This window comes from Galleria mellonella, unplaced genomic scaffold, assembly GCF_026898425.1.
Source record: "Galleria mellonella isolate WM207_F2 unplaced genomic scaffold, CSIRO_AGI_GalMel_v1 utg270, whole genome shotgun sequence".
NCBI classification, from domain to species: Eukaryota; Metazoa; Arthropoda; class Insecta; order Lepidoptera; family Pyralidae; genus Galleria; species Galleria mellonella.
The window spans coordinates 860,612-874,359 of NW_026442062.1; the positions used below are offsets into that span (position 1 = coordinate 860,612).

The following is a 13,748-nucleotide window of genomic DNA, read 5'->3' on the forward strand; positions in this document are numbered from 1 at the left end:
TATCTATATTAATTATAAATACAATACACCAACTGTTAGTAAGTATTTGTACATTACACATGCTATTAGTAAGAACAATACATAAATTGTTAGTACAATACACTAATTATAAGTTAGACAAATACACAAACCTCTAAGTCGGCTATAAATCGGTAACACAACAGCAGTAAGGCCCCGAATGCTGCACAGGTGAGCAGGTTCCTGGGATCCCAGCCGCTGGTGATGAGCGGCACCGACCCCATCTGCCAGTCGTGGCTGAGTGACCACGGGCACAACATCAGCCACCAGTTAAACGCTGCCAGGTAGCAGAATGTCATCAGCCTGTTGAATAATTTGTAATTATAATACATATGTGAAACATAAGAATAATAATAGAATACATATATAATTTTAAAAATATGTAATTACACAACAACGCAACAACAACAAATTCTGATTACGTCGACGAAGTTGTTGGTAAAAGCTAATATCATCATCATCATCAAATCAGTCTTTAACTGTCCACTGCTGAACATAAGCCTCCCACTTGGATGATTTGCCGGTAGTTGCCACGCTTGGCAGGCGGGTTTTAGAGATGAACAGGGACGCTTCTACTCATCCCTCGCTCCATTTAGTCGATTCTTACGACACCCACGAGAAAGGAAGGGGTGACCTTTCCTATGCGGCGACCACACGGCAAACTAGTATATAATTCATAAATTCATTTTCCAGTTAACTGTAAATCAAATTATTAAAATCCTATTAAACCAAGTATCATGCACACTTATCCGTATTTTTCAATTTACTATTATATTCTTGTCAAATGTAACTAAAGGTTGGCAATCTGTAATTTAGTTCAGTGAAAAAAATATCAGATATTTATTTTAACCTGCAATTTTCATGTTACGTCCAACCATAACGTAGAAATTACGGGTCGTATAAGAACACTTTTACGGCGGCAGCATGAAACTCCATGTGTATTTAAGAAATAAAGTGTACTCATAATATTTTCATTTTTACACAACTTAGAATGGCCAACAAGCTGACGTCCCACCTGATGGAAAGTGGTGACCGTCGCCTATAGACATGAGCAGTACCATGGACATAATAGAGGTAGATAGATAGATAGATAGATAGATACTCTTTATTGTTTCCTCCAAAAGATTAGAATAGTAAACTTATCATAAATATAAATAATTACAAGAAATAATCACAATGAGAAAACAATGGGCGACTGAGTATACTGTTTCGCCCATGATACCCCCCATGCGTTGCCATTCCTGAGGACTCAGGTGTTATTCTTCTGTAGCCTGTAAATTCACTGCCATATCTCACCCTTCAAACCGAAACACAGCCATGCAAACACAACTGCTTCACGGTAGAAACACGAATGGGACAGAGGTACCAAAGCAATCGACTTTTGTACAAAGTCTCCCTCTGGTAATAATATAATACTTATAATATTTACATTTAAACGGTTCGTGTCACATTGCTTTTTAAATCCTTCAACGAAAATACCCATTACACGGACACTACTTAATAAACATTCTATGCTGTGTGGTCCCGGCATAGAATGGGCCATCCCTTTCATGTGGGTGTCATAAGAGGTGACTAAAGGAACTTAAGGGTCGATGTTTGGGCAGCATTATACTTCTTAAAATATCACCAAAAGCCTAACTGCGGTTATCAATCCGCCTGCCAAACGTGGCAATTACAGGAAGCGGCAACTACTTTGCTTGTGTAACTCTGTGGTTGTATTTGCATGGCTTTCGGTATGGAGGGTGCGATATAGCTAAGAATTTACAGGGTAGAGAGGTATAACACCTTACTCCTCAGGAATGAAACGAATGGAGGTACGTATCACGGGCGAAAAAATATACTCTGTTATTTCCATGGTACTGCTCATGTCTACAGGTGACGGTTACAGCTTTCCATCAGGTGGGTCATCAGCTTGATTTTTTAGCCATTTTAAAGTGCATAATAATAAAAAAAACACATTTATTTCCTGATAAACAGCATTAATTGAAGCCTTACTCTTTAAACAGCTAAAAAGCTATTACCATCATAAGCTTTTAAATGCAATTATTTACTTGAATGCTGATTTCACGGATTTCTAAGAACAAGCAACGTTTTCTCATTCCCAGTAGAGAAGTCGTAACATCAGCTCATTTTACGTCTCAAGTTTACATTAGAGTTATTTTTAATAGTAAAACGACTTGATGGCTTATAAAAAGGCCGGCAGCACACCTGCAATGCCGCTGGTGTTGTGGGTGATCATGGGCGGCGGTAGTCACTTACCATCAGGTGAGCCGCATGCTCGTTTGCCCCTGTGTTGTAAAAAAAAAAAAAATAATAATAATACTTTTTACCCGCTACTTCGTCCTTTGTCTGCGTGGCCAGGATATGTTAACTGACTTTGCTGAACATAACCCCCCCCCACCCTCTTGAATGGTCTTACTAGTAGTTGCCATGCTTGGCAGGCGAATTGATAACCGTAGTTAGGCTTTCGAGATGTTTTAAGAGGGGCGCTGCTGCCCATCCCTGGCCCTCTCTAAGTCGCCTCTTACGACACCCATAGGAAAGGAAGGGGCGGCCTATTCTACGTCGGGACCACACATATCATAATAACAATACTATTTTGACCATTTCCAAAACAGAAGTAAAATAAACAATACATTTTCTGTTGCTGCTACAATGTAACGAACCCAATAAATAAAATTACTCTCGTCTTTTACGTTTGTAACAAAATACAACTGCTCCAAATCAATTCTTTGGTCAGAATAAAATGGATTGTTGGTCAAATATAAAACTGTGTTTCGCCAAGAGAGCAACGTAGAAATGGAACCACATAATTCTTATTTCTTATTATGACTTCATTTTGTCTAGTGTAGTAGTAAGACATCATAAATCAATTTATCTTCAGAGAGCGCTACAAGTATGTTATTACCAGCTGTCTGGAACGTTACTAGCTGTCAACGTATATATCTTACGAACCTCTTGTCTAATGTGTTGCCAGTTATTTATTCATTTTTAAGAAAGGGAATTTAAAAATAATATACGGGTGAAGAAAACATTTAGAAGGTAATAGAAAATATTGCTCCTTCCTTTCCCGTGGGTGTCGTAAGAGACGATTAAGAGAACTTAATCGATCGAAGGATAAGCAGTAGCGTCCCTCTCTCTCAAAACATCACCAAAAGCCAAACTGCAGTTGCCATTCCGCCTGCCAAGCGTGGTAACTACTATATGAAAATCCTTCCAATAATAAATTGCTATAAGGAATGATCCTATTCCTTATGGCAGTGCTGATGATGATGATAAAAAATATTATAACTACTTTCATAAACACGGTAATACTTGTAAAGATCGCTTTATTATAATTTAGTGCTTGACCAAGTTGTAGCGTGTCTAATAAAATTAAATTTGGAATAAAATTTTTTACGCTTTTATGAGGATGATGGCATTTGTTGGTGTAATCTTTAAATTTAGTCGATAATGAAAATAATAACTACTACAAATATAATAATATTTTCATTTCCTAATTCAATAAAATTATAATGTATTCTCTTTTTAATTTCCAGACCCAGGATGTGAATATGAAAAAGCGAAATATAAAGAGAGAGAAAAACTTGAAGTACTCTATATCGAGCTGCCTGACCAACATAACATTTGGCTTAATTTTCCCTTCTTACGAGGATTTACCCGAGTCTTGTAGTAGAACGTTAATGTTGTTATAGTGATGATAAATTGACCTTTTTAAATGGTTCCACTTAATCTTTTTATTTCTATATTTAATAATAAACAGTAAAATATAATGTTACACAAAAAATATGGTAAACAAATCAGTCTTTATAGTATAATTAAATTAAATCCAATTCATGGAGCTTCAATAATGTAGACAAGCGAAATGTAAGATAAAAATTTTGTTATTCAAACATATTGACATCTCTGGTAGAGTAAATTTTTTTACTAAATAACTCGTCACTCGACTAAATCACTAAGACAGTGTAAACTAGGCTTTGTGACGCCACTAAATACTCTATCACGTGAATCGAGATGAGTTCGTTTCTAATATATTACTTTCAATCTTTCATTCCGTCTTTATTATCCAGTGATCTACGGGGTTTGATGTTGAGGTGGAAATTGTTAGAACGGAAACACACAGACCGCATTACGCGTTTATTTCCAGTATTGGTTTTGGATATTGCGTTCCAATGTACGTATACAACATATCCTTACTAATATTATAAAATGTGAAAATCAATTTATTTGTTACATTTACCAGAGTTTAGCAGAGGGAGACTATGTACAGAAGACGTTTGCTTGGGCACCTCTATCCCATTCGTGTTTCTACCGTGAAGCAGTTGCATTTGCATGGCTGTGTGTTTCTTTTGTATATATATATATATATATATATATATATATATATATATATATATATATATATATATATATATATATATATATATATATATATATGTATATTTATTAATATCTTACCTAACAAAAAAACTAGGATGAAAGGCAGCTGGGTTGTCCTGTGGTGAGAACGTTGGCCACGTACCCTGCAGTAGTGCCAACCTCAGGCAAATGAGCAAGGCGAGGGACAATATTACTTTGATGCTTCTTATAGACAGTCCAGTGCACTTTTTCTCTATTTTCAGTGAACATATAGATCTGGAAAAGAATAGAATAGAAATAATTTTTATTAAATAAAAAAGCTTAAATTTAGGCATTTTTTGTTTGTCGAATGTTTTAAGGAGTTTGAATGTTTGTTCCGAATGAAGCCGAACAGGGAGGAGGGGGGGTTGTTAGTAATGAGATGTAATAGGTCCATATACCGTGGCAGGTCGACCTTCACGTGATTCCCCTGTAAACCATCGTGGTTAATTTATTGTTGTATTGTCATGATGGGCCAACAGACCTGCTTCATCCTCATCTATCATCCTTCACTAGTGCTCCGCCAGCGTGTACTGATAGCGCAGACGGGGTTACCATTCCATTATCATGAATAAAAAATAATAGCCGCCCAGACTTGAATGTATAAATAGTTCATATACCCAAGGCCAACCCATTTTATATATAAAAAATAGATTTTTTATACATAACATGGGTTGGGCTTGGATTTTTTATTTTAATCCATGTGGACAAAGCCGCAAAATATATAATTAGTCGACTGTAATTTAATTCAGTTCTGTTTTTTATGTTTGTTATTGTCGTTTATAAACCAATTTGAAAAATTATTATTTTTTTTTTATATAAAAGGACATATTTCAGAAACGGTTTCATAATTTTTTTTTATCAAATTTGGATTTTTTATCAAAAATAGTTTAATTTTTAAATCTAGCTAACTGGTTTTACCAAAATTGAGGTCGGTATTTTTTTAGTGAAACAAAATGTAACAGCCTATTATAGTCACGCTGAATGGACGACTTAGTAAAATATTTTATTCGAGTTTTGTTTGCACTAGTATATTCGGCTTTTTCCCTTTAGTTGCTTCTTTTAGCGTAAAATAATATTGGACGATACGTGGTGTTATACCAGTTTTTTTGTGTCAAATTTGTGTTGAATTCTTAAAAAGTATGATAAAATTAATATACTCACGACCGCAATACTTAATGAGGATAGTCAGAGGCATTTGTCGTCGTAGCGAAAGAAACACTTGATATTAGACATGGGCAATATGAATATCGATTCGATATCTATATATTCGTTTCTTCTGAGCATTATTATCAGAAAAAAGGTCATCACCTGTTTCGATATCGCCCATATCGGTATCTATTTTCTAATATGTCAAAAGTTTGTTACCCACAATTTTTTTTTGGATAACAGACTTTTAACATATTTGTTATGGGATCAGTATATATGTAGATATTGTAACTAAAATATATAGATGTTACTATATGTCACCCATCCCTACTCGATATGCCCATATTTCGCCGAGCATATTAAATACCTACGTGACAGGGAGCGAGCCTACCGCCGTCATTCAATTTAATTTGATTTATTATTGGTGTTTTCCGTCACTGAAGAGTTAGTCTAAAATTAATTAATTCCAGTATTTAGTACTTCTTATTTTCATTTAAGAGGTTCCTCTTGTCCATGCAACTAATTCATGCATTCTCTTCCAGCCAGCTCTATTCCAGACCATATCTTTGACCTCCCTATACGACATGACACCTAGTGTTTCCTTTATCTGTCCTATGTAGTTATTCCTCGGTCTTCCCCTTTCTCTTTTGCCCTCTATTTGTCCTTCTAGTATGCTCTTTAAAAAATCGTCATGTTCCATAGGTTAACACAGCATATTGCCTCTTCTATTCTCTATTGTTTGTATTAATGTTTATTAGTGATATACTTATACTAAATGTTATATTAATAATAAATTTTACCTTTTTACATAGGGCCAACATCTATAAAAGTCGAATGCTAAATTAAGCATGAGTATAGTGACTCCAGTCTCCTTGGCGAGCATGCTCAGTGCACCGAGCACTATACTCAACCACACACACTTCTTGTTGCTAGTAGGTCTACAACAAAATACAAAGGCTATTTAATATAGATGTATTAATAATATTATTAAAGAAAATATATTATTATAATATAAAAATAATATTCCAATATTTATTGAGTAATTAAAATTTTAGGTCGGGATTTGAACCCGCATCTTCTGTGTCGTGTCGAAGCCAGTGCTCTTATCAATTGAGCAAGAGATTCGCTGCACTGATTTTCAAATATTATGAATTTTTATTCATGAAGAATTTACAAATTTAAAGAAATAATACCAAACATTTAAAGTAGTATATTTTTTTTTTTTTGAAATTTTTAATGTCGTATCAGTTTCGAAATACTACTGCGGGAAGTTAGTTCCATAATGTTAAAAAATTATGTTAAGGTATAATGTTATTTTTTTTTTCAATTTTGCATAACGTTTTAGATTCAGCTGTATTTCAATTTGAAGAATAATTACATGCAGCTATTATTAGACACTTAAGGTCTTTATGTTACAAGGGTTAGCACGTACGAGAACTGCCATTAATTTTAATGTGGTAACAACACAATTGTTTGCTTGAGCACAACCCTTACTGGATTGTGAAAAAAAATACCGTTCTTATAAAGTTATCATTGAAATTTATCAACATAAAAAGAACTTGTCGAGTCTGACGTCATCTCAAAACAAAAATAGGTGTAATACATATCATATTACCTGTGGTATACTAAAAGTGAAGACAGGAAAAATATACACGCTAGAACATCAGCTCTGCCTACTACGCCGGCCACCTGTTGATATAAAAAAGTGTACTTAAATCAGAGAAGATGCAGCCGCATATCTTTTTGGTTAATTTTATGGAATATAATTATTTAAATTACTTTTTTTAGTACTTAATTTGCTGTGTATATTAAATTTGATAAACAATGTATTCTAAATAAAAAAAAATATATTAAAAATGGACGTACTGTGTGAAATAAGAAATTATTGTTGATAGAAGATCCTCACTCTGCGTGTTCTACCGCTTGTACAACGGCTTGTGCTCAGAGGAATTATTCAATATGATATCTGCGGCCACTTTCTATCATCGTACGGCTCGCCATCGACAGCGAGTTCACCCTCATACCTTACAGCCTAAATGGTCGCGTACAACGCGGTTTCAGAGATGTTTTCTCCCACGAACACTCAGGTTATGGAATGAACTCCCTGCTGAGGTTTTCCCAAGAGACTACAGCATGGGGTTCTTCAAAAGGGGGGTAAAGAGGTTTCTTCAGGGTCGGCAACGCGCGCGTAATACCTTTGGTATTGCAGGTGTTCATAAGCTACGGTAACCACTTACCATCAGGTGGGCCGTATGCTTGTTTGCCACCTCAGTGGTATAAAAAAAAAGAAGAAAATTTGGTAGAATTAATCAAGAAAAAATATGCTGTATCATTCTAAATAATCTGCATGGGTATTTTTATCTATTTATTTATATATTCTTTACTGACCACATTTGTTAGGTACAAAAGACGGAATATAATGCTATACAATAATTTTTCCCAGTCGATCTTTGTAAAAACAGGAGTTATATCCCACATATATCTCTGCAAGCTAAACAGTTGTACTTAAATAATTCTGTTGCGATTTGAAGGTGAGATATGGTAGTAAAGCTACGAATTATATGTTACGAAGCTATAATACTTAAATCCTCAGGAATGGCATTACATGAAGGGTATCATTGCTGTCACAGCGTATTCTATACTTCCAGGATGCTTTTCAGGAGCAAAACTAATAGCCTACCGTTTACTTGTCATTCCAAGTTGTTTAACCGTTTGAGTGCTGACGAGCGTGATGGCGCTCGTGCGTATTGTAACTAAAAGTACCACGTGAAATCAGTTACTGTTTAGCTCGCTGTAGAAAATTATTAAAATTGGATATTTTTTTGAGGAGATACAGTTTTTTTAGAGACAAGGGTAAATGGCATCAACAAGACAAAGATTTCTTTAACATTTTTAAATAGATATGAGTAAAAATCAATAGCACTAAAACAGTTAAAAATATATTTACCGCCTCTGTATGTACAGGGTGTACAGCAAACAGCAACGCCGCAAGCGCTGCAAAAGGTCGCTGCAAACGCGCTATCGTAACGCAGGCGCGTGCAACAAGCACGCAACACGCAGCGTGCAACGCAACGTTGCATGCATGCCACCACCACGGCCGGAGGCCGGCTAACGCGTGGTTCAATCTGAAACAATCGAGATTTGCTTTAGTCTTTTAAAGTTTAAAAATAATAACAAAGAAACCAAATCTTTATTTTTACCGTTACTGACATTTGTTTTGTTTTTTTTTTTTTTTGTATTATTGTCGTTTTAAATACTAATTTCAACGAAAAAAAGAAACAAACTTCATTTTTTATTATAGTTTTACAAATACACGTCGCCGAATTGTCACGTAGCTCCGTCATAAAATGGGCCACCCTTTCCTTTTACATGGGTGTTGTAAGAGAAGACTAAGAAAACTAAAGACTAAGAAAGGGATTGTTAGTAATGGAGACTGAGAATCCCATTGCTAGCAATATACCCAACCAGGTCAACCTCCTCGCGGTTCCCCCTGGAAACTATCATGGTTAATTCCTGATGAATTCATCATGATGGGCTAACTGGCCTGTTTTCATTCTCATCTATCACCCCTAACTGGTGCTCCGCCGGCATATCTCATTGGCGCAGGCGAAGTTACCATTCCATTTTCACCCCTCAAAAAAAAACCCCCTTATGGGGTAGGACATTTTCAGCAATGCATAGTTAATGACTGATACAATTTCGAATACAGTTTTGGGTGTGCATATACTAACTTGTAACAAATATAGTTTTTAACATTATATGAAGATATAGTTTCCCTAATATCTAATTTACTAATACCTAATTTCATACTAATTAGTTCAACCGTTAAGACGCTAAGAGGTAACAAACAGAAACTCGCTTTCACATCTATAATATTATTATTTATAATCTGTGGATATCTATTATTACAGTTATACTTTACTAGTAATGTACCAATATAAACCTTTTAAGCAATCTAAAAGTTGGATAGCTGAAACCTTTCTGTGAATATCAATTTATCCATTCCAAAACATATAATAATACCTACGTGCACATATACATACATAATTGTTATGTGTTTACGTTACTTTGTCAAACGAAAATGGATCATAAATCCCAGAGACGGAACTCGCTCATAATATACGAAGTAATACAGTCAGCGAAAACATATCCATAGTGATGTGCCGAGCCGACCTTTTATTGATATACGATTCTTTTCGTAAGAATAAATAAATGAATCGATTCCTGACTCGAATCAGAGGACTCGAACAAGAACTCAAATTCTTGTTTGGGTATTTGAATACTTCATTAGACTCGATTAATGTTTAAAATTTCTAATAGCGATCTCTAAAGCTTAGTTTTAATAAACATAATAAATATTTAGTAATTTAAGCATTTTTAGTTTACTATTTATAAAGAAAAAATAACTGAAACGATGAAACTAATATAAAAACTCACTTGTATATAGTGTCGCCAGTAACATTAAAATACTGTAAGCGTCTAAAATCTGTATACGAAATCTGTACATATCGAATACTGGAGTACTTGAGCAATAATATCATATGGTAGTACAAATTTTTACCCACGAGTTCATCTGCGTGACCGAGATATCTTCACTGACTGGAACAACAAGTAGCCTATGTCGTCCTCCATCCCATATTATATATATTCATAATAATTGATTAAGACGTTAAGATGCAAAAAGGCAACAAACAAACAAAATCAATTTCACATTTATAATATTAATTAGGATTTAATTTAGTATTCGAGTCGACCAGATGCGGTCCATCACTAAATAACCATGCCTTGGTAAAACATTTGGGACAAAATGTCTTTTAATAGCTCATGTCCCGCCATGTCATTAAAGTTTCAAAGTAGGTTTATAATTAGCTTCATGGTTACGTTATATACATTATTTACATATAGGTACATTAATTTTTTTTTATACGAGTACAAAGGTAATAAAGGGCGATTATTGTTACTGTACTTACTTTTAAAGTGTATTCTAAAATAAGGGTCTCAACTTGTCGGCATTTTTAACAGTTTTTCTTTATACTACTATAATAGAAAAGATGTATATGACCCGTCTGATGATAAACGGAAGTACCGTAGCCTGTAACACCAGAGATATCACGCGCGTGTTAAATATTTATTTTAAATTATATTAATTTTCTTAAACATCTTGTCTCAAAATGTGTACCTACATTTATTAATAGAAATCAAAGTAACTACTTTATATATAATAAAGTATTAAATTTGTTATTATACCGAATTTGGTAATAAATTAGAATAGAACACTAATTTATATTTTAATTAATTTTATAATTATTTATTGTCATGATACTTGAATAAAAAGTAATGAAATTGTAAGAACACGTGGTCTCGCTGATTTGTTTACTCGAATTCGGTCCTGTATACATAAAAGATTGTTATTTGGGTAGGGAGACACTTCTTGTCCAACCGTTGAACAGAGCGTATCTCCCTGCCGTATCAAGAGTGAACAAGTGTAATAAACCACGTGGTCATTATATAAAATATATCACAATTATTGTCGATGGAAGTCCTAAAGAAGCTGTAGTTAAATAAGAGTGAATGGATTAACAGAAGTTGGGTATTTATGTTATATTATTTGTTATATATCAAATACAAAGTAAAATAAGTAAATAGTTTTATAGTATGATATCTAAAATAAATGAACTAAGTGAACTTGTGCTTCATTTCTATTTATTACTAAGAGGCTTACCTTTATATTGCTAAAGAATATATCATATACTTGTAAAGTTAGTATTACGTAGTACCCCACACATCATATTATATATTAAATATTATTAATAATATTAACAATATTAACCTATTTTGATACGCGCATTGCCAATCCTTAAGAAACCTTAATACGCCCTTTTGAAAACCCCCATGCTGTGTCTAGGGAAAATTTCGGCAAGAAAACCATCCCACAATCTGAGTGTTCGCAGGAGGAAGCTCCTCTTAAACTGCACTGCACTATATAATAGTGCGCCACCTACTCTTTGTCTTTTTCTCAATGTCCTCTAGCCAAAGGTTGTCTGGAAGAGATTGCTTAGCGATAAGGCCGCCTTTTGTATCACTTCTCATTAATATTTACTGTATTTGTTATTTCTCTTTTTACTTGGTGCAATAAAGTGTAAATAAATAAAAATAAAAATAAAACACTGTGCGTGTCATTCCAGCTCTATGGTGTGAGGATGGATGACGATGGCGAACGGTACGATGGTAAAAAGTAGTTGTAGGTATCATATCGAAGACTTCTTTAAAACAGAATCCGTTATACAGACGGTGGAAAATGCAGAGAGAAGCAAAGAATCGTCTTAAATTAAGGGTAGGTACGACCAATTAGCCTGGGATCGTCGACAATCCCCCTAGCACGCCTCTGAATCAAATCAATAACATATGCGTGTTACGCAATATCTTTGGCAATACTGAACTGATTTTATTAACTTATTTTGCAATGGTATTGATCTATATATTTTTATCTTTCAGCCAGAATAAGTTATTTTACAAGCGACCCGCCTCTGCCTCGTACCATATATTCTTTTTGATTGACAAATATTTAATGTCAGTAAGGCCAGAGTAACCCTTGAAAATTTATTTTTTAGCATTTGATTATAAAATAAACAATTTATCTACTTAGGTAAAAAATATATCCTATATTTATAAATACAATATCTTCTGTATAAAATATCTAAATGACAATGAAATTTACAACGAAGACTGATGCATGGTTTACGAGAACTAAGCGCCGAAGCAGCACTTGAATGCAGATGGCTCAAAATCGTTCTTTATGGCAGTCTATGGTGGACAATACAGGCAATAGCTAATATAATGATTATGAAGCGAAGAAGTTGATAAATGTAGACAACGTCTTTGTTATTGTAATGATTAAAAATCCAATCAATACGGAAGGTAGCAAAAACCGAATTCAATTTTAAACTAGTGAAAATATATTTTCAAATAGCAATATTTGAAGAACATTGACAAAAGAAATAGAGTAGAATTGAGAAATTCATTTTGAATATCCATTTTGAAGTTTGTTAAAAAAAAATTAGCTTATTTCCCTATCAAAATCACGTACGTCCAATACTGAGAGTACAAGTTGTCCCTTTTTACACGGACGCCCTTGTTTATAACTTTGTTTTTGTCACAGTTTCTACTTAATAATTAAGTACACAAAACAGCTAGCCATGATTAATGTGCGTTGTTTGTTTGTCGCCCAAAGCCGAGACCATTCACAACTCATTAAATTGAACTTGCCTCTTGGGCTTTCAGTTCATAAGCTCAAACCTTGAGAATTGTTCGTGACAATGTCCAACAACTTGGGGTTTGTTTTTATTTCAGTTTATAAGAAATAGACGTAGACAATAAGATGAGAGTATATTTATTTGCCAGTAAATAATTATGATTGATTACGAGAAGTGAAAAATGTCAAGAACTGGTGGGTGTATGTAATGAGTAATGATGATGATGAAAAATGATGCAAGAAATATGTATAATTTGTTTCAATAGATCCTAATGAAAATATAAAGAAACGAATAGTTGATGCGATCATCAGATAATCTGCTAATGTCCAGTAGTATTATAAATCAAAAATAAGTGATTTAACTAAGTAAAGGATTCGAATCGGCTAATTTCATTTACAATGTATTTGTGATAAATTTATTTTTTTATTAAGTTTACCAGAAGAAGACTTCTTGCAAAAGTCTTTAATTCTCTTGGTTAACTCTGTTCTATTCGTATTTCTGTCGTGAAGCAATTGTATTTGTATGGCTGTATTTCAGTTTTAAAGGTCAGATATGACAATAAAATTACAAAGCATAGAGGTATTTGGCACATATCATTTTAATAGACAAATTATAAGAATAAGAAAAAACAAAGTACTTCATATAACCTAATTAAAACTCAACCAAAGATTTAGTGTTTGTGTTTCCGAGGAATATTCGTTTCTTGTCATTTTTGTAAACATCATATAAATAAAATGGAAATGCAACATTTTGATGTCCAAGAACTAATCTTGCAATGAATATGGACAATGACCACTACCACTCCAAAATTATGGTCTAGTACATAGTTGAGGTATCAACTTTGAATTCATATTCTCAATGGGTAATATATCCTTCTAGCCAATGATCAGTGTCTAATCACCGAGCATAATATGAAAGCATGATTTTTTT

At 33.9% G+C, this 13,748-nt stretch overlaps 2 protein-coding genes across 2 annotated transcripts in view; both read right to left on the bottom strand.

The window, feature by feature from the left end:
* The window catches only part of LOC113523390 (tumor suppressor candidate 3), a 558,159-nt gene that overhangs the window by 224,884 nt on the left and 319,527 nt on the right, over positions 1-13,748 (bottom strand). The gene's annotated exons all lie outside the window — the stretch shown is intronic.
* Positions 1-13,748, bottom strand: part of LOC116412721 (protein O-mannosyl-transferase TMTC1-like) — a 200,281-nt gene that overhangs the window by 15,226 nt on the left and 171,307 nt on the right. The window contains exons 3-7 of the mRNA XM_031907509.2: positions 8,513-8,690; positions 7,181-7,254; positions 6,366-6,503; positions 4,477-4,653; positions 132-321 (exon numbers count right to left, since the gene is read on the bottom strand). Coding sequence (XP_031763369.2) covers positions 132-321; positions 4,477-4,653; positions 6,366-6,503; positions 7,181-7,254; positions 8,513-8,690 — 757 coding nt within the window. The remainder of the gene's footprint in view (positions 1-131; positions 322-4,476; positions 4,654-6,365; positions 6,504-7,180; positions 7,255-8,512; positions 8,691-13,748) is intronic.